This window comes from Peromyscus maniculatus, chromosome 10, assembly GCF_049852395.1.
Source record: "Peromyscus maniculatus bairdii isolate BWxNUB_F1_BW_parent chromosome 10, HU_Pman_BW_mat_3.1, whole genome shotgun sequence".
Lineage (NCBI taxonomy): Eukaryota > Metazoa > Chordata > Mammalia > Rodentia > Cricetidae > Peromyscus > Peromyscus maniculatus.
Window position 1 is genome coordinate 22,430,022 of NC_134861.1, and position 23,457 is coordinate 22,453,478.

Genomic DNA, 23,457 nt, shown 5'->3' on the forward strand with positions numbered 1-23,457 from the left:
TTAGGCACTGTGTGCATTCCTGTAACAGAAGAGCCAAGCTCTGGCTAAGTTTGAAACTTGAAGCATAAGGCTGGAGATCAGCTCAGTGGTAGCATCTGTTTTGCATCCTCGAGGCCCTGGATTTGATCTCTCAGCAGTGATTTCAAAGGGACAAACAGAAGACCAAAAGCAACACTCAAGGCTGGAGAGATGGTTAAGAACACTTACTGCTCTTGGAGAACACCAGGTTTGGCTTCTAACACCGACTTGGAAGCTCCCAATAATCTTTTAACTCCAACACTCTCTTCTGACCCCCACATGTTCTTGCATACATGTGGTACACAGACACACGCACTCGGGGACACACACACACACACACACACACAATTTAAAAACAAAACACCTCAAGCAAATCCAGACAGACATTCAGGGGTCAGTGATGAGGACCACATACAGCTCTTCCAGAGGACTTGAGTTCACTGCATTAGGCTGCTCCCATCCAGCCGTAGCACTAGGGATCTAATGTCCTGGCCTCCAAGAGCACCTGTACTCATATTCATTACCCTCACACAGATATACACATAGTTAAAAATGAAAATAAGTCTTTCTTTAAAAGGGCATTGCAGGCTGGGCAGTGGTGGCCCACGCCTTTAATCCCAGCACACGGGAGGCAGAGGCAGGCGGATCTCTGTGAGTTCGAGGCCAGCCTGGGCTATAGAGTGAGTTCCAGGAAAGGCACCAAAGCTACACAGAGAAACCCTGTCTCGAAAAAAAGAAACAAACAAACAAACAAGAAACCAAAACAAAACCCAAAAAGGGCATTGCATCGGTCATCTCAGCACTTGGGAGACAAGCTAGTTTTTAACAATGTAATTATGTGCACATGTGTGAATCCATGTGTGGGTATGTGCACGTGAGTCTAGAAGAGGACACTGGATGCCCTGGAGCTGGAGTCACAGTGCTCACAATAGCTAAGCTGTCAGCTCCTGGCTACTCCTTCCTCCCTTCCTCCCTCCCTTTCCCTTCCTTCCTTCTTTCTCTCTCTTTCCTTCCTTTTTCTTTTTTTCATTCATTCATTCATTCATTCGTTCATTCATAGATAGGGTCTCTCTATGCAGCCCATCCTGTCCTGGAACTATCAGATCAGGCTAGCCAGGAATTTAAGAGACAGCTCTACCTCCTAAATGCTGGGATTAGAGGCACATACCACTATGCCTGGCTCTTTATCTTTAATTTTATATTGACTAAATCAGACTTTTATGTTAAAATTCACTAGTAGGTGAATGGGTTGAATTCCTAAGGGCTGCTCTAACACACTCAGTGGAAAGGCATGTTCCAATTTACAGCCACAGACAGTGGACATGTGTATCACACTGGACCCATAGCTAAGTACATTATGTGTCAATCAACAACCAACCAAAGCTCTTGATTACCCACCTGGGGTGTTATCCGTCAGGCACTGAAGAAGAATCTCTCCCTTCTCCAGGACACTTTCTGTCAGGGACTGATGTTTGTCTATATCTTTCTTAAATTGCTTAAGACATCAGAAAAGAAAAAAGTTTCAATATTATTGCTTATAAAAGTCGTCTGAAATGAACACTCTACCTAGTACTTGACTTACTTCTCTGACATGGAAGACAGCCACGGTGCAGTCTGAATCCCCAGGAGACCAGTCTAGGGACAGCATCTTTGTCCATGGAAGATTATTCACCGACTGTGTTTTTCAGACGGTCTTGATTTAGTTCAGGCTGCTCTACAGAGTCCTCCCCCTTCCCGTCCCTAGTGCCGGGATCCTAACCCTGTACCATCGAGCCCAGCTCACACAGCCTTTTCTGCAGAAGGGGCTGGGGCAGGACTCCATATTCTGTACCCCACATCATGGTGTTCTCCAACTCAGAGGAGGGATCGACGCTTACATCGAACATGGCAGGTAGAAACCAGTTTGTCACTGCACTGGCCACGCAGAGCCGGGGCCCTTACCTTTATGTCCCTTCTCTGTGGACCTCTATAGCAACACTTTGGCACCAGGGAAGCTGATGTTTTACTAAAAACTCATCTCAAGCAGGTTTTCCCTCACAGCTACAAAACATTGTTGCTGATTTTTGTTTTTACTTTCTTAAGACATTCTTGGCTGTCCTAAATCACAATGTAAACTGGGCTGGCCACAACTCTGAGCTATGCATGCTTCTGTCTCCTGAGTGCTGAGATTAAAGGCCTGTGCCACCATGTCAACTGTAGCTAATCTTTAAAAAACCTTTCTTTAGCCAGCAAGAATTGTATAAAATGAAACCCATGACATGGGACAGATCTCACTGCTTAATACTTTGAGGGTGCTAATTTTACTCTTGGATTTGTTCTCCTGTCTTCAGTATTCCTTTGCCCCAAACTTTTTTATCCTCCTGTGCTCTAGGATTTAGATGTTGCCTCAAATCCACTGTGTTAAAATGAAATACAAGTACAGTTGATGATGAGTGAGGACAGGTACAGAGGGGGAGTGAGGACAGGTACAGAGATGGGGGAAGTGAGGACAGGTACAGAGGGGGGTGAGGACAGGTACAGAGAAGGGGTGAGGACAGGTACAGAGAAGGGGTGAGGACAGGTACAGAGAAGGGGTGAGGACAGGTACAGAGAGGGGGGAAGTGAGGACAGGTACAGAGATGGGGGAAGTGAGGACAGGTACAGAGGGGGGTGAGGACAGGTACAGAGAAGGGGTGAGGACAGGTACAGAGAAGGGGTGAGGACAGGTACAGAGGGGGGAAGTGAGGACAGGTACAGAGAGGGGAGTGAGGACAGGTACAGAGGGGGGAGTGAGGACAGGTACAGAGAGGGTGAGGACAGGTACAGAGAGGGTGAGGACAGGTACAGAGAAGGGGTGAGGACAGGTACAGAGAAGGGGTGAGGACAGGTACAGAGGGGGGAAGTGAGGACAGGTACAGAGGCGGGGAGTGAGGACAGGTACAGAGAGGGAAGTGAGGACAGGTAGAGAGAGGGGTGAGGACAGATACAGAGGGGGTGAGGACAGGTACAGAGGGGGTGAGGACAGGTACAGAGAAGGGGTGAGGACAGGTACAGAGGGGGTGAGGACAGGTACAGAGGGGGTGAGGACAGGTACAGAGAGGGGGTGAGGACAGGTACAGAGAGGGGGGTGAGGACAGGTACAGAGAGGGGGTGAGGACAGGTACAGAGGGGGAGTGAGGACAGGTACAGAGGGGGTGAGGACAGGTACAGAGAGGGGGGTGAGGACAGGTACAGAGGGGTGAGGACAGGTACAGAGATGGGGGGAGTGAGGACAGGTACAGAGGGGGAGTGAGGACAGGTACAGAGGGGGTGAGGACAGGTACAGAGAGGGGGGTGAGGACAGGTAGAGAGAGGGGTGAGGACAGGTAAAAGAGAGGGTGGGGTTGGTTAAAATGAGAGCCCACATAAATCTGACCACTCAGTCTTGGTCTAAGCAAGAGCCAAGAGAGCTCAGCTCCTTCCTCAGTCCTGTCCCACTCCGAGGAAGGTGTGAACCTGCCATCTCACTGACATAGCTGTGTACACAAGAGGCCTAAGCCTGACTGACATGCATGAACAGCTCCTGGCTCAGGTCCTTGCTGGCCACAATGCACGATGCTTGCAGCTGGCTACTTAGTAGTCAGTCACGGAGGGTCAGGAGAGAGAAGTCTTATGCTTGTTCAGTCAGGCCAGGAAAGGCTATGAGGGAGTCAGAGCAGTTCCTCTCCGAGACTCCCTGAGGCAAGGGCTCCAGGCAAGCACAGACATACAGTGCTGAACAAGAGAATCTTTAGGTTCAGCCTCCCTCTCCTTCCTCAAGTTTCTCTCTATTTCTATGCTGTATCTAACAGGATTCCTGCCACGGCAGGACAGCTGGCCAGCCCAGGCTAGATTTAGTAGATTGCAAAGACAGAACACAAAGGCCCTCCCGTCCATGAGGTGCGGGGGGGGGGGGGGGGGGGGGGGGGGGGGGGGCCATGACGCTGAGTCAGAACTTGGTGGTCTATCTCACCCTCCTCTGCTGACTCAGTGTTAGGTTACAGAGATCTGATCTGGGTTCCCCCTTCCCTGCAGACTAGCGCAGGTCTGGGCCACACACACTGCCACCATGTGGTCAAAGTCAGCCACGTTTAACAAGGTAGCAGTTAAAGGAATTACTCTCCACTTCAATATACTTTAGTATCATTAACTAAATTCATAGTTAATTTAGTATCATTAACTAAAATTCATAGGTGTGAAATAACAGACCTCCATAACAAACAGGCATAAAATAAAATCCTAATCCCCAAACACAGGCACAAACTGGTGTCAGATTTTGGGTTAAATTTGGTTTCAATCGGTCCAATCCTATCACACTGCCTGGTCTATGCTTGGATTCATAGTTTCAACTCAGTTTCATAAACACCACTACAGTCCAGTGAACCTGTGGTGATGTTGATGTGATCTGTGTCTGACTGCCTTGTGTGGCAGCCAGGGCAAGGCTGTGGTGCATAAATGACTTCACTGAATTGTCACCCGTGACTACTGTCTGTAAATGCCAGACTTAGAGTTTTAACCATGGGAAATCTGCCAAAGTACCACGCAAATCCCTCAAAAGTATTTCTGACTCAAGACAAATATAATTTTCCTCTATCTGGTCTGGAAGTTCACTCACTTTATATTGTTCAAAATTTAGAATTTGAAGAAGGCATCTTGATTGGATTTATTCAGATAAAATAGTCAACTGAGCTACAAGAGTCCAGTTACTTGAGATTTTATTTTCTAAGAAGTGACGTAACCGCCCGTCTCAGGCGTGAACAAGCCAGGAGCCAGGAGCACACATTACCCGGTAAAGCTGCAGAGAAGCCTTGAGACCCGAGAGAGTGGCCCTGGGTGGAGGGGTGAGGTCAGCAACTTCTGTGACATTATACAACCAGCAGATCAGCTCTTCCAGCTGACAGCAAAATGTCTGTGGAGACAGAGCACACGGTGGGCTGGACAGAGCTCAGTGATTAAGTCTGTCTACCATGCTCAGGGCCTAGTACCACAAAAACAATGTCCACATGGTGCACCTGAGTGAGCTGCTGTTTACCTTGTCTGAAGGCTAGAAATATCACCATTTTGGCATACAGATACCTTTCTCGAGTTTTCTCTCACAGGGTCATTTGTCTCCACCTCTACCCCATGACTCCAGACATCCCCTGTCAGGACAATGAATGCCATACTCAGCCAGGTGTGACACCAAAAACCAAGACTCAGAATACACAGTCCGGAGGGTGAGAATGGACTATGGAGGAACAGGGACAAGGAGCAGCCCAGAAGAGCACGCTCGCCACACGAGCCAGTTTTTGGATCAGGACCGTAGTGGGCAGCTGTTTCAGCTTTGCCCTGGAAGTACCACCCCCAGTGAGGCTTCCGGTAACTGTCACGCCTACGAGGCGGGGCTGAGAGGAGCCATTAAGACCCGAGATCTGGATGTGCCAGCTCTCTTGGTTCCTGGACCCTGGACGCTGGAGGTGGACCGAGCAGAGTTCTCCAGGGAACACTGCTGGACTGTGCTTCACCTTTCCTGGACCCTGTAACCCATCCCTTCACTTGTGAGTTACCCCACAAAATAAACCTCCCTTTTAACTACGTGGAGTGGCCTTAATATTTCCACCAATACAGGACTGTTGCCAACCACTAAACTTTCTATTCAGAAATGATGAATGAGTGGTTCTAACTACCTGCACCACAGTGAAAAAGTATGTGCATCAACTTCCCATTGGTGCTACATGTGACCCAACTTCTCTGCCATTTTCTTACAGCCATTAAAGGAGAATCCCTGTATTTTGGGAGTGTGTGTGCTGGGGATGTTGAGCCATGCTGTTGGTGGACTGGGGAAAGAACGTTTATTCCAGAAGCTTCTCACTGAGCATCTTTACCTGCACACACTGCACCAGTGACGCTCTCTCCTGTCCTGTGTTCCTGGGAAGCTTCTCTCCAGCGACTGGCTCTGAGAACAGCCACCTGTCTGATGCAGCCAGCAAGGAGGGCTGAGTTCTCGGCAGTCCAGAAGAGACCCTGAGGGCCTGGCTGCTCATCATGCTGCGTTTGCCTGTGGAGTCCTCAGGATGGACAGAGTTCACGCAGCAGGGGTTCTGGACCACAGGCCCTGGGAAGGCAGCATCAGAAGGATGCTGCCTCTGGCTGGAGTCCAGTGTGGGGGACACTGGCCCATCACTGTCGGAGACTTCCAGTGAACTGTGCTCCTCAGCAGCCCCAGTGGGCAGGTTCACAAAGGTGGGAACGGCACCTAAGCTGGACACCAAACTAGACACCGGAGTCAGCCTGGTGGGCAGGGCAAGGTACTCATCATCACTTCCCATCTCTTCTTCTGATGTCCACCCAGGCTTCACACAGGAGGGATGCCCAACATTCTGGCAGGCTCTCTGCTCCCTTTCTAGTCTGGCAAAGGGTGACCCCCTCTCCTTTGTCCTCAGCTGGGGAGAGCCCACAGTGAGTTTCTTGCCTGTAGGTAGAGAGTCCTTTGTGTCCCTCCGGGCTGCCTCTCTCTTCTCCCGGGAAGCATTCTCAGTGCCAGAGGCTCTAGGGGTTGATGCATGCTGGTTCCAAGATGCCAGGCTTATGCTGTCCTGCTTCTGGGATACTCCCAAGGGCCAACGCTTCAGGCACGGGTCCTTGGCTCCAGAAAAGGGCAGAGCAGGCACTTCTGCTGATAAGCAGTTGTGGGAGATATTAGTGGGGGACTTGAGAGTGCTCGCTGGGGAGACGGAAAAGCTGTCCAGATCTACACCTGAGTCCTGCATGACAGGATCAGCCAGCACATGATGCTCCAGTTGCTTTGGGAGCTGAGGCCCAGGCCTCAGTGGGTAAGTGTAGTCAAGGAGATCTTCATACTCTTTATTTGGGTTCCAGAGCGGGGAGTGGCGGTTAGGAGAGGGAGGCAGAGAATTTGGCAGCACACAGGCCCAGTACTCTGCCTGGAAGGAGAGTTGTCTCTTACCCAGGCCGGTAGCCTCACCCCCAGGAGTCACAGGCTGTGGTGACCACAGGGGCTGAGGCCCTGTCGCCACCACAGAGGGGGCTCCTTGAGGTACAATCAACTCCTGAGAGGAGACCTTGGCAAAGGCGCTACTTTGAGGCTCTGCCTTCTCTTGGTGATCCTGGAGGCTGGTGCGCATTGAGGAGGCAGAGATGCTTCTGCCAGAGAGCTGGGGAGCACCTGGGCTCTCCATGGACTTCCCCTGTGAGATGTGAAGCTGCTGGCTGAGGCCCAGCACCCGAGGTGAATCAACTGGGGACAGGTCGTCTTCACTGTCCGCATCATGCCCTGAGCAAACAGTTATAGTTCCAAGGACTTTAACCCTCTGAAGTAGGTCCTGGGAGGCAGGAAGCTTGTTTTCCTCCATCTACAATAACAAGGGAAAAGGCACTGAGGTGGAAATAGGCAAACTTTCTTTTTAAAGAACAGTTTTCTTCTTTAAGGTAGAGGAAGGGAGTGGGGTAGGTCTCAATGAAAACAAAGTAGGCCTAAGGATCCTACGGCCAAACCTCCTACTAAGCACACTTATCTAAGAAAACGAAGGAAGGAAGGAAGGAAGACAGATGGCTACAAGATGTGCTTGTGTGTCCAGAACAGTATTCAGGCAAGATCTCAGGTTCCTGCTGCTAGTAGTTAGTACCAAGACCCATCCTACCCTGGGAAATCTGCAACTGACCCCGAACCCATCTTTTCAAAAGTTATCCATTCACTTTGAGAGCAGAACCCACGACAGTTATGCAGGCAGAAGCTGGGAATCAATGCCTCTCCTTTCATCATCCCCGCCCATCATCACCACTGACAGGAGATCCAGCAGGCTCCATCAGGGGGCACCCTGTTCAGCTCACGTGCCAGTGCACTCTGGCAAAGTGAGTCCCTCAGTTTCTTTACTCTGGATTTTTAATCTCAGTGAGTAACTCAGCCCAGAGGAAGACAATAACTAACATGAGGACTTCGGAACCAGACTGACCCGAGTTAACGAACTGTTTGTCCCGCCTTCCCTGCCCTGTGGACACAGCACCAGCACGGCCTCCCCAAGGACTCCCTGAGAAGACACTAAGAGCCCCTCACTAGCAGACAAGAGAACAGAACCCACAGCCTCTCTCGACAAACGGCCACTGCTGGGCTTGCTGGTTTGCTTCTCGACCCAACAAACAGGACTAGAGGAGCCAGAGCCCTCCTTGACCCTCGCTTTCCACAGGGGGCTGGGTACTGTTCCCTCCCAGTCACGCTCAGGCCTTCTCACAGGACGGGGCTCCCGGAAGAGAGCAAGCAGCAGCCAAAGAACAAAGCGCCAACCAAAGCTGTCCCTGGACCTTGACAGGCTGAACATGATGTTGTCAGAGCCAAGAGGAGCAGACCAATGGTCATCCTCCCTCTACAAGGGATTCAAAGAGTCAGAGACTTAGAACAAGGCAGGATTCTCTGCCTGTGTGGCTCTCCCTGGAGAGACTGCTGCCTTGTGGTCTCCAGTCATGGAGGCCAGAGATACTGCTGCTCATTAAAGGAGCTTCAGGGTCTGAGCAGTCCCAAGAGGATTTGGCCTGGGAACCCCCAGACCTCTACCAAGTCTCCCTAGGGTCCCCTAGAAGCTTTCAGATCACCAAATCAGAAGCAGGATGGGGGTCCCCTTGTTAAGAGATCCCTGATCCTAGTCCTCTGGGCAGCAGGCTCCTGATGAACTCTCACTGTCCTTAAGAGGTCCCCAGTGACTCTGGAACAGGAGATCCTGCACAGAACCCCCTGCAGACTTCAAGGCCCAACTCTCCAAGGGAACCTGTTAAACACCTTGTAGCCAGGGTCCCACAACTCTCACCTTACAGTGACAGGCAGGGGAACGAACAGTCAAGGGAATACAGTACATACCCAAAGGCTGCCCTGGCTCAGTTCCAGCCTCAACTCCTCAGTACTTACGTGGCTCCCCCCAGAGAGATGAAAGTCTCCAGTCTCCATGCTGGCAGAAGGAAGTGGGCCATTGAGGGCAGGCTCAGACCTGTGTACCACCGGTTCTCGGTTGGCAGTGTTGGTCTCTGATAAGAAAACTCCAGAGATGCAGCAGGTATCAGCCTCAGCCCTCCACAGCGGCCCTCCCTTGACTTCCAGATGCGGGGGCTGCTGTGGCTCAGGCCCTGGGGGCAGCAGCTCCTGTTCCCCAGAATTCCACCTGCCACAGGACGGGACCTTCGTGTTGACAGATGCGTCTGCCTCGGCCACATCTTCACCTAGGGCCATGGAGCCTTCCCTAAATTGGCTTTTCCTTGAAGCCTTCAGGAACCTACAAAACAAGGAAAGGAGAGAGAAAAAGAAATTTTCTTCATGTGTCCAGGAAAACATTGATTTTAAGTGAAGACAAACTTCACTGGCCAAAGGAAATCCCACGTTCTTGCTTCTCCTCAGCCCAGATCCTTCCAAAAAGGGTGCCTTAGTACACGACTTTGTCCTCTGTCACTGTGGTATTGTCTCCTTAGAGTCAGGACAGGTGTGACCACGCAAAAGGTTTGGCCAGCCTACTGCACAAGTCAAAAAAAAACAGGCAACAGAAGAAAAAAAGTATTATAAACCTGCTGATCTGGGTGGAAGACGCAGATTCCAAGGCCATCTTCCATGCCTGGAGCTGAAGGGAGAGGAGGTATGCATGGGGGAAGGAAGGGCGAGTGCAGGCCAGTGGGTGCCTTCTCCCGGGTGGAGGTCTGTGATTAAAGACACACTTGATCCCACTGCCTGCTCAGGAGATGCTTTTCAGTTCTGCAAATCTCCGAACAGGTCATTGTTTCCTAGGGCCATTCTGCTCGCTGATTAGTTTCCCATTGCTGTTCTGGATATTACGCATGGACAGCCTGGAGAGAGAAGCTACACAAAGCCCTCTTGTGGTTACCAAACTCACGCAGGGGAAATGAAATGGGCCTGAGCACAAGGCCTTGCCTCAGTGTGCAGCCCAGATGCGGTTCAGAGACACCCCTGGGCCCTATGTGTTGCCCCAACCTCACTAAGATGCCCAGCTGGTCTTTGCCATGCACAGCCCTCTGGGGTGCTCTCATGTCAACGGCTTGGTGGGTAACAACTTGAGTCTCGTCCCTTTTACCCTACAGGATAGCACGTTCAGGTATGCATGGGCTTCTACTGGACTCTGGAGGATGCTCCTAACTATTCTTGGTGGGAACAGGAACCACACCCAGACTGTGGACCAGATGGAGCCCCAATGACGATTCATTGGTGACCAATGACCAGAAACAGACCAGCACCCCTTCTCAGGCTGCCTTAGTGTAAGCTGACCTTGGCAGCCTCAGGAAGCCATGGAAAGCGTGTGACAGCGGGTGAGTTCATGTGAGAAAGGAGAGCAGCCCAGGCAGTCATGGTGAGGGAGCTGAGCTGCTGGGGAAGGAAGGAAGGAAAGCCCGACAGGAATTCTGGATCTACAGAGCGCTCCAGGACAACAGAGGGATGCTAGGCTGCCATCAGCAGGTCTGGGCACTGGTGGGATGACAGGGGGATGTCTAACCTGGCAGGAAGCCACCTGCAGAGCACTGGGACCAACCTCAAGACTCAAACCTGCACAGGCACAGCCTTATTTCCCTCAGAGACTAGCACGGATAAGGAGGTTGCGAGTGGCAACCCAGGAAGCTGGCAAGGAGGGTAGGAGTGGCCACGTCAGGCCATCCTGTTCGGCTTTAGTCCAGGAAATGCAACCCAGGTAGACCTCACATTTCTACTCCTTCCCAACCCGGCACATGGGGCTCCAGGCCATTCTGAAGTGTCTGCAGAGAAAAGCATGGACTTGAAATGCAATCAGCTCACTCTTGGAAGCACCGGATCCTTGAGGGGCTAGTCAGACCCTGCCTGTTTCCTTTTTCTGGTAGAAAGAGCACCCAACCCTTCACATAACAAGCGAAGTCTTCACCACTGAACAGTCCCACACACAGTGGGCAGGCAGTTCAAGCAGTTGTGCAGGCCAGCAGTGCTGCTGTTTCTGTGTGTGACTCCTATCACACGACACACATGCACCTTTACTATAAAAGTGCCCAACAGGGCAGGGCATAGCATTCAAAACCTTGTATTCCCCTCACTCCCCCAAAAGAGAACAGCACTAGGGATTGACCCTAGAATCCTCAGAGCTCATCTGGAGACCTAAGGGCAGCACAGTTACTGCTATCCTCATCAAAGAGCAGCCCTCCTGTTAGAGCAAAGCCGTCTTCTTCAACCACGATGGACACCCACAGTACAGAGAAGAAGAAAGGGGGCACCTGCCTGACCAGCCAGAGCCACTCCATCAGCTCTGGCTGTCAACGGGTGACGGATAAAGGCAGACTAGATTGCCCTCACAGCCCAAACCTAGAATCGTGTGCATGCTATGGAGTCAGGGTCAGCTGTGTGACTCCAGAACCCAAGCTCTTGATGAACCAAACAAGGATAAGTGAGGAAACAAGCCAAAGGCGCCCAGAGCAGAAGAGGGTGGAGAACGGGAGGGAGACTTTGATGAGAAGTTTCCATGGAGCCACATCCTCACCTTGGGGCTCTTCACAGCTGCACACATTACTTATTTTTGTGTGTGTGCATGTGTCTGTGTGAGAGTGTGTGCATGTATATGCATGGCCCACAGAAGCCAGAAGACATCAGATCTCCTGGAACTGGAGTTACAGGCTGCTTGACAAGGGTCCTCTGGAAGATCAGTGAGCAAACTGCTGACCCATCCCATCTCTCCAGCTCCGGCACCAGTTTTGGATGACTACAGCTGACCCTATCAGATGGACAATTTAGGATGAAGACAACCTATCTATCATTTTCTGGTTGCTACTTCTTTCTCCATTTCTATAAACTCTCAATGGTCACAGCTCCCTTATGCCCCTAACAAGAATGGTGTTAAGACTTGGTCCTGCAGTAAAATAAAGCTGAGCAAGGCAAGGATCAAATACCTAAAAAAAAAAAAAAAAAAGGTATTTATTTATTCCTGCAGTATGAATGCGAGCCGATGCGTATGCCATGCCATGCCGTACATGGAGGTCAGAGAACAATTTGTAAGAGTCTGCTCTCTCCAGTTACCATGTTCCAGGGATAAAGCTCAAGTCATCAGGCTTGACAGCAAACACCTGACCAGCCATCTCAACAGCCCTACTTTGTTTCAGTGACAAGTTGTTAAAATTTCTGTCTTGCCTGGAGGTCATTATTCACAAAAGGTTTCACACTCGTCCTAGGGAGGGCAGCATGGAGAGCTACTGTAGCTCTCAAAGACTGCCGAGTGAACCTCCAAGTAGCCTGCAAGGAGGCTGAATCCTGAACTAGGGTAACTAAGCGGCCAGAGGCCCTCGTTATCCAGGTGTGGTGATTTGATTGAGAATGGCCCTCACAGCTGTATGTGAATGCTTGGTCCCTAGTTGGTATAACTGCTTGGGAAGGATCAGGAGGAAGAGTGTCGCTGGAGGTGGGCTCTGAGGTTTCAAAAGTCCACGCCAGGCCCCGTCTCACTCTGCCTCCAATTTGTGGTTCGGATGTAGCTCTCAGCTCCTGCTCCAGTGCCTGCCTGCCTGCCACCATGCTTCCCACCGTGACAGTCACGGATGCACGACTCAAACAGCAAACAGCCATCAATTAAACGCTCTTTTCCAAGTTGCCTTAGCTGTCATAGAGTCTCTTCATAGCAACAGAACAGTAACTGAGACACCAGGTGAAGCTGAAATTTGGAGCTTCTGGCCTACACACACACACACACACACACACACACACACACGTGCATGCGCATGCACATATGTACACTTAAATATCTGAAAATCAACACTTTAAAAATGTCTATCCCAGTCAGGCATGGTGTTACACACCTTTAATCCCAGCACTCAGGAGGCAGAGGCTGGTGGATCTCTGTCAGTTCAAGGTCAGTCTGGTCTACAAGTAAGTTCCAGGACAGCCAAGACTACAGAGAAACTCTGTCTGGAAAAACCAAAAACAATTCTAACACTGCTTAAACATGTAACTGCTAGGAGCTGCAGAGATGGCTCTGTGGTGAAGAGCACTGACTACTCTTCCAGAGCACCCGGGTTTGATTCCTAGCATCTACATGATGGCTCACAACCATCTGTAACTCCAGTCCCAGGGATCTGATTTTGTGTGTGTGTGTGTGTGTGTGTGTGTGTGTGTAACAGCTGTTTCTCTTCTGAAACTCAGCAAATTTGCAAGCTCCTGTATAATAAAACACAAAGTTACATACTTCCAGTATACAATGGTATATAATATATATTCCCAAAGGGAAGAATTGGGGGACAGCAAGGAATAAGACCAAAGCAAGATCAAATACAGCAGAGCAAACACCAACTGTTGCAGCTAGCTTCATGGGAGCTGGTATCTGGACCCATCATGAAATACTTAAGGGTTCCAAAGGCTTAGGTAGCCCTGTCCTCCAGATGCCTACCTAGCCTCTCTCTTGAGTAGGCTCCAGTCCACACATGCAGCTTTCCTCTGCAGGTGTACTATGATCTTGGCCACTGCCAGCACAGAAAATAAACAATGAAATCTGTCCCTCTTTCTGAGAAAGGCCTGTACAACACAGAACTGCTAACTGAGGGACCACCCACCCATGCTTTGGCATCTTCCAGAGCCCTCTAAAATTCACTATTAAGCCCCTCCATGAGTTCCCAGAACCTGCAGAGGCTAGGAGTGACCAAGTGGCTTTCTGTTGTCCCACAGTAAAACTATGTTCAGCGCCATGTGTATGTTAACACCAGGGGGCACCTGGTCTTTCCTGGTATCTGCTACATCGCCCTCCAGCAAGCTTGTCCCAGCTGTCTAGTTCCTTCCCCCACATTCCTGTTCAGAGCACCTAGGAGAGGACTGGCAGTGGGGGAGGGGCACTGTGTCACTTCTGACTTACTCAGACGGATGAGTGATTCACCAAGAGCAAGTCTCTCAAACAGAAAAAATCTGCAATGATTCTTGACGTCACAGTTCCCTTGGAAACAACTGCAGTCAGCAGCAGTCCCACTTTGACAAGTGCTGTCCCCACCCGCGGCCACTGACAGCCAGCTGTGCTTTCTTTCGGTCTAGGGCCTCGACCATGAACTGCACAGGACTCACGGGTACAGAGAGAAATGCCCAAATACCCAGGCAGACCGTGTCTAACAAGCAAGAATGGGGAAAGGAATGGGTGCAAGAACTGAACGCGGGAGGACGCGTGGCCTCAAGGTTTCTGAGTGGAAGTAGAGGCCAAGTGAGGCAGGATGGCAGCATGGAAGAGAGCAGACCTGGGATGACAAGAGAAGACAGGCTTGAGATGGCCCTGAGGCTGGCTGGCTGCGTGCAGGGTGGATACCAGCAAAACTGTGGCCACAGATTTTAAAAAAAGGAGAGGGTGGAGGCCGGGCGGTGGTGGCGCACACCTTTAATCCCAGCACTCAGGAGGCAGAGCTAGGTAGATCTCTGTGAGTTCGAGGCCAGCCTGGTCTACAGAGTGAGATCCAGGAAAGGCATCGAAACTACACAGAGAAACCCTTTCGAAAAACAAAACAAAAAAAAAGAGAAAGAGAGAGAGAGAGAGAGAGAGAGAGAGAGAGAGAGAGAGAGAGAGAGAGAGAGAGACAGGTGACCAGTGGTCAAAAGCAGCTGCTTTCCAGCTGTTCCCTCCCTGGCTGCAGGTGTAGAATCCCCAGGGCTCTAGCTTGGCTATCATTCCCCAGGGGTAGATGACCTGGGGCCCTGCAGACAAACTCAAAGTGTGATTATGGTGTCTCCTGTGGCATGTCAATGGATCACATCCTCTCCAGGACCCTGAGGCATCATTGTATCTACTCCCTTCTTCCTCCTGGACTGCTTCTTTACATTTTTCTTAACCTGTGGTCTCTACAGATCACTGTGCTGGGGAGGCCAGGGGTCAGGCGACTTGAGTGCCTATCCTCACTTTCTCAGACACCTACTTGCCTGTTGGCTGGCAGACTAGGATCACCAAACAGTCTCATAGCAAGGTCAATGTCCTATCTCATCAGAACTCTGCAGATGGCTCTGGAGATCTATAAGGAGCTTGGCTGAGCTCTGACTAGCCCTCAAGCCTAAGCTCTCCAGCCTCAGCAGTCAGCAGACTGTCTCTGTCCAGCAAGTCAAACACACGGACACTGAGGGCTGACCACCTGATCACCAGGTTCAAGCTCTGCCCCTGGGGTCCAGAGCAGGAACTGCTGTCCTGGAACACAAGCTGCTTCTGCTGTTAGCAGTTTCACAGGACCGATGGATAACATCAGGCTTCTGCGATCACAGCACCAAGTTAAGGGGCGAGGCAAGATGATTCAACTGGTAAGGGCACCTGTCACCAAGCCCTGGGACCCAAACGGAGGAGAGAACCGCTCTCACAAACTGTCTTCTGACCACCACACGCACGTGTGCCAACTCCGACCCCACACAAACTAAAGGCTGATGTGATGGCAATTCCTGGGGAGAGCTGGGGTGAGGGATAGATATGATCAACATACTCTGTACATACACATGAAATTTTCCTTCTTAAAATTTATTTTAGAGGTTTTACGAGTATTTTGCTTGAATGTATGCCTGTGCATCACATGTATGTAGTACCTACAGAAGCCAGAAGAGGGTTGGATCCCCTGGGACTGGAGCTGCAGACAGTTGTGAGATACCATGTGGGTGTCGGGAGCTGAACTCTTTTAGAAGAGCAGCCAGTGCATGTAACTGCTAAGCCATCTCTCCAGCCCCTATATGAAAGTTTCAAAAAACTGAAAATTGAAAAAAGCCTCAGCCTTGTGACTCCGTGATGGTGCACTGGCGGTGCCTTGACACGGGCAGGCAGTGGTGGTCCAGGGCCCGGTGCACACTTGCAGTCTCTTCACATTGCAACAGAGGCCCCAGGAAAGGGCCTGGGCCATACAAGGACAGCTGCAGGGGTGATGGCAAGGGAAGGTGACTACCATGTGTAGTGTTTGCAGGACTGAAGCTTGGAACAGTTCACATGCCCTACCACTGCCAGGAGAGGAGACCCCAGAGCTGAAGTCTAATGGGGAAGAGCGACAGGCTGCCAGGGTCATGGGCTGTGGCTGCTAAAAACCTGCTGAGGTCTTCATCTTGGCCCACTAGACAAGATGTGGGGCATGCAAGAGCTCACAGAGTACACGCCCAGAAGGGTCCTGACCCAGGAGACCAGTGGCTTTGTTTTTCAAGACAGGGGCTCACTAGCCTTAGATGGCCTGGAACTCATTATGTAGATCAGGTTGGCCTTGAACTAGAGATCCACCTGCCTCTGCCTGCTGGGATTAAGGGCGTGTACATACTATTAAGAATGGCACTCACAGGCTGGAGGGATGGCTCAGTGGCTGCTCTTGCAGAGGACCCGGGTTCAATTCCCAGCACCAACATGGCAAACTCCAGTTCCAAGAGATCTGGCACCCTCACACAGACACCAATGCACACAAAATAAAATAAATCTTTTTAAAAAAGGCACTCACAGTATCAAGCATCCTGTTTGCAGACTCCCCAAGAGATTGCCAACAGAAACGCTGTTTCTCCTGAGCAGCAGCCACTTCCTATTTTCTTTTTAAAAGACTTGTTTTCATTTTAAATATATGGCTGTTTTGCTCCCATGTATGTCTGTGTATGTGGTACCCACAGAAGTTAGAAGAGAGCATCAGATCCCCTGGAACTGGAGTTACAGACGGTTGTGAGGCCCCATGGGTACTGAATCTGGGTCCTCTAGAACCCTTAACCTCTGAGTCATCTCTCTAGCCCCAGTACCCTTTGAAACTTACTTACTTATCTCTTGAGATTATAATATTACCTCATTTCTCCCTTTCTGAGAACTGGGTTCAGTTCTCAGCACATACATGGTGGCTCACAACCATCCAGTTGTGAACAGGAACCAGTTCCAGGAGATCTAATGCCCTCTTCTGGCCTCCATGGGCACACTGCACAGGTATGGCACACTCACAAACACGAAGACAAAAGACTTACACACACAAAATCTTCTCAATGGAATTTTGTTACAGGGCTGGCGAGGTGGCTCAGCTGTTAAGAGAATTTACTGCTCTTGCAAGAGGACCTGGGTTTGGTTTCCAGCACCCACGTTGGGCATCACATAGTGACTTGTAACTCCAGTTCTAGAGACTCTGATGGCCTCTTCTGACCTTGGTGGGCACCTGTACTCACATAACGTCCACACAGACAAGTAGGCACACACATTAAAAAACAAACACACTTATTACAATAAAAATATATTAGGAGGCCAGAGAAACAGCTCAGCAAGTACAAGTACTTGCTGCACAAGTTGGGCCACCAGATTGGACCGTGGAGCCCATGGAAAAGCAGGACACGCTGGTGCATGTCATTCTAGCACTACTATGACAAGGGAAGAACAGAGAGGAGAGTCCCCTGGGGGCTTATGGGCAAGCAAGCCTGGAGTGGGTATGTATCAGATAGCAAACACAAGAGAGAAGGTAAGCAGCAACATTCAAGGGTGTCCTCTAACCTCCACAGGAACACCAAGGCACGTACCCAATCACACACACAAACACACACACACACACACACACAGACCACAAACACATACATATTTTTTAATTTATTTATTATGTATACAGTGTTCTGCCGGCATGTGTCCCTGCAGGCCAGAAGAGGGCACCAGATCTCATTACAAGTGGTTGTGAGCCTCCATGTGGTTGCTGGGAATTGAACTCAGGACCTCTGGAAGAACAGTCGGTGCTCTTAACCAACCACTGAGCCATCTCTCCAGCCTGAACTTTATTTTTTTTATTTTTTTATTTTTTTTGGAGCTGAGTATCGAACCCAGGGCCTTGTGCTTGCTAGGCAAGCGCTCTACCACTGAGCTAAATCCCCAACCCCCTCGAACTTTATTTTTTATTGATGTGTTTGTATGCTCACAAGTGTGTGTGCCTACAAAAGCTGGAAGACCCCTGGAGAGGAGTTAGAGGCTGTGAGTCACCTGACACAGTCCTGGGAACCAAACACCAATCTTCTAAAAGCACTCCTAACGACCCAGCCATCTCTCAGCCTTAGAGGGAGCTTGAGTGGCAGTGCACACCTACAATCTCAGTACTCAGGAGGCTGAGGCAGGAGGATAGAGACTTGAAGGTTGGCCTGGCCAATTTGACTAGTACCTTAGATATCTCAAATAATATTTAGGAATAAGACAAAGAACTTAGCCGAGCATGGTGGCACAAGCCTTTAATCCCAGAATTAGGGAAGCAGAGGCAGACAGATATCTGTGAACTCGAGGCCAGGCTAGCCTGGTCTACACATTGATATCCAGGTCACTCAGGGCTATATAGAGAACCTGTCTCAAAAAACACAAAAACAAACAAAATAAGCTAGGTATGGGGCCACACATATTTTCCCAGAATTAAATAAGCTAAGGCTAGAGAAGCAGCTGAAACTCAAGGCTAGCCTGGGCTACAGAGTACCAGAATAGCCAGGGCTACAAAATAGAACCCCGTCTCGTCTCACAAAAACAAACCAACAAAGTCAGGATGGCCCAGTGGGTAGGAGCACTCGCCACGCAGGCTCTCAGAGGCTGTCTCCTGCCCTCTACACATGCGCTGTGGCACACATAACCATGCACGTACGCACAACAAAACAAACCTTTAAGCTCAGTGGTAGAACACATGCTTAATATGCACAAGGGAACTCAACAACAGCAATAAATGAATAGTACCCGTTTACCAGTAATTCTAAAAGTTAAACACAAAAGGAATATATTTTATGGGATGAAGCACGGTTCAATCCCAGAATTGTAAACTAAAACCAATCCGTAGCTTTAAAAACAAAAACAAAAAAGCAAATGCAGACCCTTAGGTTAGTATCTGCTCAAGTGTAACCTGCAGCCAGACACGGTGGCTCATGCTTCTAATCCCGGCATCTGGAGGCTGGGGTAGGACCACTAGAGTGTGAAGCCAGACTCAGCTGTAAAAAGAAAAACCAAAACAAAGTGCAACCTAGGACCAGGCATCCACATCACCTCAGAATTTGTTGAGAATGCAGTCTTAAGCCCCCAGAGCCTGGAATCTGAACCCGCATAGTAGGATCTTCAGATAAATTGCTAAACACAGTTCTTTCTGTTCCTCAAACCCCAAGGTAGTAAGTGGGACTGTTACAGCCTCCTCCTCGGAAGGCTCAACCAGAATGGCTTTGTGATCACAGAGTACATGCCTAGCACAGGGCAGCACATAGGAAGACATGTATGCCTGTGCAGCAGACACCTGAAAAAACTCACCTCTGTGGCACGATTTTAATGGCTAGCTACAGAATGTCCAAGTCTGGGGAACCCCAGAAAGAGTAAGAGTCCTTAGGAGGAGTCAAGGGAAATTTGGGAACAGTAAAACCCAAACTGCATACTTGAATCTTTCTTCTGAGTCACAAGGGAGGAAGGGAGAGAACTTGGAGACAAGCAGGCAAAGGGAATGACAGCTGGAAGGAGTGCATGTCTCAGTCTGTTTCCTGTGACACAGGAGAACCAAAGTGAGGCTGTACTCCCCAGGGGTGATGGTCCACATTTGTCTGCCTAGCAAACAAAAGGGTTTCCTCCCCTCTTCGTGTGGTCTGTGAGAAACTCTGAAGACAGTAAGACAGTTTCTCCATGAGAACATATTACTATAAGAAGCTATTCACAACTCCATTTCACACGTTGTTTCTACATTTCCTTTGTGACTCTCATCCCCAGGGTTTTTCAGTCGCATTGGGCTCTCTGTACTCCTGGAGTCGATCTCACCCTGAAGGCAGACAAGTCACATAGCTCATCCCTTTGCTGTCACAGGACGATTAAGAGACTAATTACAAGTGAGCTTATCAAGCCAGGCATCGGGCCTATAACGCCAACACTTTGGGACCCTAAGGCAGAAGGATTAACTCTAGTTCCAGACAAGCCTGGGCTACATGATTCACTAAACCAGGCATGATGGTCTATCTTATAACTCCAGCACTAGGGAGGCTGAACCAGGAGGTATGCCCAATCAGGACAGCCTGGGCTACACAGGAAGACTGCCTCAAAAATAAATAACACGACTGTAAAACTTAACCAGTTATTTCTCACTTACTGATCTTGAATGGATGTTAAGACCTTAGAAAAATAAATCTCTGATACTTTGGCAGGTTGGTACTTGGGTGTGTGTGTGTGTGTTATTTTGAGACAGAATCTCTTGTGTTATTTAGTTCTGGCTATCCTGGACTTACTATGTAGACCAGGCTAGCCTCAAACTCAGAGATCCACCTTCCTCTGCCTCCCGAGTGCTCCGAAGGTCTCTTGAAATACCTCTTTTTATCTTAGGTATTTTATAATCCATGGAATTGCTACTATCATTCTACCTACCTACTTTTTTTTGGGGGGGGGGGAGTTGTGCTGGGCCTGAATTCCACTTTACAGAGGAGGAAACTGAGATACAAAGAAGTTAACATATCCAGAATTAGTAGCTTGGAAGGATTGAAGTCTGATTCGATTCGGAGAGCTCAGCGGCTCCCCGAACCAGTAAGAATAACCCAACAACTCAAAGGATTTGAAAGTTCCTGTTTTCTCAACTTTCGGCTTCCTTCCCTCACAGACCTTCCACCCTGCTAGGGGCTGGGGCAACCACAACACAGTGCCACGTGTGGAAACAGAGGCCCATAAAGGCTGCCCAGAGAAGGCATGGTTTTTTTTTTTTTTTTTTTTTTTTTTTTTAGTTGAGGGGGTAGAGAAAAACTTTTTAAAAGCTCTCCTGATGTGAAGCTGAATTCCTTCCACCATTCCCAAGTGATTCAGAATTTAACCCAGACCGCTGGGGAGAATAAGATGAGAAGGGACTTGTGTTTATTGTAAGCAAGCCCACACCGAAAAAGTGTCAGATCACCTCCTTTCGCGTCTGCGCTGGCACGGGCAGCCTCCCGCTCGTTTTGATTACAAACCGCACACTGAATTAAACCTGGGCAGGTGGTGATTATAAAGGACTTCTACGAGGTCTGAGGCGTGTGCCCCCGGGCCTCAGGGGCTGGTTTACAGGTGGCAGCTGACAAAAGCCCAGATCTTCGAGATAGCAAAGGAGGCGCCTTGCTTTCCTCCCCGGCTGCGTTCCCCGTGCCAGGGGAGCAGCGGCCGCCGCCTGCGGGCGGCCGTGACCTGCCGCTCCCCCCGCCACCAAGGTCGACGCGCGCCCAGCTGCACGCCGGCCAGATGTGCGGCTCCGCGCGCTCCGCAGGCCGCGCCGCCCCTCCGCCGCCCGCCCCGCCGCTCGCCTCCGCCCCGCGCGCCCCGCACGGTGGCGGCGAAGGCCCGAGGCGCCCCCACCCCGGCCAGCCTTTGTGCCCTCCAGGCCGCGGGCCTCGCACAGGGCCCCACGCCGAGCCGCAAGCACGCGGGGGCGGCCGGGGTCTCGACTCTCGGCGCCGCCACACTCGCGCCGGCTACGGCCTCTTTACCTCACTTCGAACCGAACCGTCGCGCGTCCGGAGGCGGCCCCGGGGAGCCGGGCCGGGGGTCCCAGGCTGCGACTGCCAGCCTCCCGGGGGCGCCCGCGCTCTAGCGGGAGGAAAGACCGAGCGCCCGCCACGCCCTCCGCCCGCCCCGCCCCTCCGCGGAGGACGCCCGAGGCACCCGCCAATCCGAACCCTCGGCGAGGAGGCCTCACCAATCCGCAGCCCGCTTCGGCTACGAGGGCCCGCCCCCTGAGTGGTCCTGGCCTATGGGAGGCTGGGCCTTCTTGGGGCCGCCGCCGCCGCCCCGACGCTCGTGCCAGCTGGGCGGTTCGCGGTCCCGGCGCCCTCGAGGGTGGCCGGGCGCGCGCGCTCTCCTCGGGGCGGCTTGCGGAGGGCGCCCGCCGCGGGGTGAGGCCTGGCCCGGGGGACGGTCCCCGGTCTCGGGCTCCCTCTACGCTCGCGGGGAAACCACGGGGGCGTGGCCCAAGTCCGAGCCGGGGGCGGAGGCCCCGGGGCGGCGCGTGGGCTGCCGGCGGGGACAAGGAGTGGGGCGTGGGCCCCGCTGCACGTTGTCGCCGTTCGGAGACCCCGAGGCGTGGAGAGAGGCCCGGCCTGCCACACCAGTATTTGGAGAGGCAACTTCCATAGTGTCTGTCCTGCCGGCTCCCCAAATGGTCCGTTCTGGAAGGAGCGGGGCTGAAGCTGCCCTGGCCGCTCAGAGACTTTGTCCCACCTAAGGGTCACGGACTTGACAGCCAGGCTGGCCTCGAACCCTCGATGGTTCTCATCCTCGGCCTCCCGAGGTATGTCTGGAAGTACAGGCAATCCCCATCATGCCCATCTTTTTATTTAGCTTTCTTTTTTGTGTGAGAATACATTTTATTGCAGCCCAGGCTGATTTTGAATTCCTGATCCTTCGTCTCTGGCTCCCAAGTACTGTTGGTTTTTAAGTTAAAAGTGTATTGCCGTATGCAAGGCCTTGAGTTCACGCCTCAGCCCAGAAGGAAAAAAGTAGAAAGGAATTCAGAACAGGAATATGTCAAATGGCCAAATAGTTAGCACCTACCAGAGTGTATCCAGCTACTTGTTGAAAGCAAAAAATAAAGAGCCCATGAAATTGTTCAGCAGTAAATACGGTAAATGCAATTGAGCATCAGGATAGCCTCAACCAGATGTGTTCTGTCCCCTCCTTCGCCTATGGCCCTTCTCACCTTCTACCCAGTATGCTTTACTCATTTATTGTTTATTATGATTATGATTATGATTATTATTATTATTATTATTATTATTTCTACTACTACTAGAGACCAGGTCTCAGATATCCTATGCTATTCTGGGATCACTTTGTAGCCCAGGATGACCTTGAATTTCTGAGGTCCTCCTGCCACTATGTCCCCAGTGCTGGGGAATGGAGATATGTGCCACAACGCCCGGTTGGTAGACAGTGAACCCAGGGCCTCATGTATGCGCAGCCGGCGCTCAGTCAACCCAGCTACATCACCAGACCCTCTTCTTTTTAATCCTTGGCACAAAAAGAACCTATTATAGTTTCATTGGTTGTTTTAATAAAAGGTCAGTTGATTTTCTGAGCCTTTCAGACGTTAATGTGGAGAGTCTTCATGGTTATCAGGATTTGCACATGATCACAACCAAAACAATAAAATGAACCGATGAATGAAACTTCTAACATTCTCCAAAACAGGAAGCTGCAATTTCTTGTGAAACATTTATTCCTATGCTATATTCATCCCGATCTCTTCTGTTTATTCACTGATACTTTCTGAACATAGGAACAAATAGTATGCTACATTATCTTCCAAGTCTTTTAAAGTTTTATTTACATGTATTATTTGTGTGTGTGTGTGTTGGGGCGGGGCACACACCACAGTGTAGATGTCAGAGGACAGCTTGTGGGATCAGTTCTCCTTCCACTGCGTGGGTCCCAGGCACTGAACTCAGGTCCCAGGTTGGAGCAATGGCCTTCATTCTCCGAGCCTTCTTGTTGGTTCTTTCTTCCAAGTCTTAATCCCACAGTCACGATTTTTATTTCAACTACATGTTTGTTTTTGTTGTTGTTTGGTTGT

The 23,457-nt window shown here is 50.6% G+C and overlaps 1 protein-coding gene across 3 annotated transcripts in view; it reads right to left on the reverse strand.

The window, feature by feature from the left end:
* The window catches only part of Cep68 (centrosomal protein 68), a 28,370-nt gene extending 6,853 nt beyond the window's left edge, over positions 1-21,517 (reverse strand). Inside the window, exons 1-5 of one of the 3 annotated variants that reach the window (XM_076546031.1) lie at positions 21,377-21,517; positions 8,912-9,272; positions 5,880-7,367; positions 4,802-4,924; positions 1,417-1,513 (exon numbers count right to left, since the gene is read on the reverse strand). In XM_076546031.1, the coding sequence (XP_076402146.1) occupies positions 1,417-1,513; positions 4,802-4,924; positions 5,880-7,367; positions 8,912-9,229 (2,026 nt within the window). In that variant the 5' untranslated portion in view covers positions 9,230-9,272; positions 21,377-21,517. Of the gene's footprint in view, positions 1-1,416; positions 1,514-4,801; positions 4,925-5,879; positions 7,368-8,911; positions 9,273-21,376 lie in introns of those variants that run through there. The other 2 variants (XM_076546032.1, XM_042285580.2) reach the window with 2 other exon arrangements.
* Between the last annotated feature and the right edge of the window lie 1,940 nt (positions 21,518-23,457).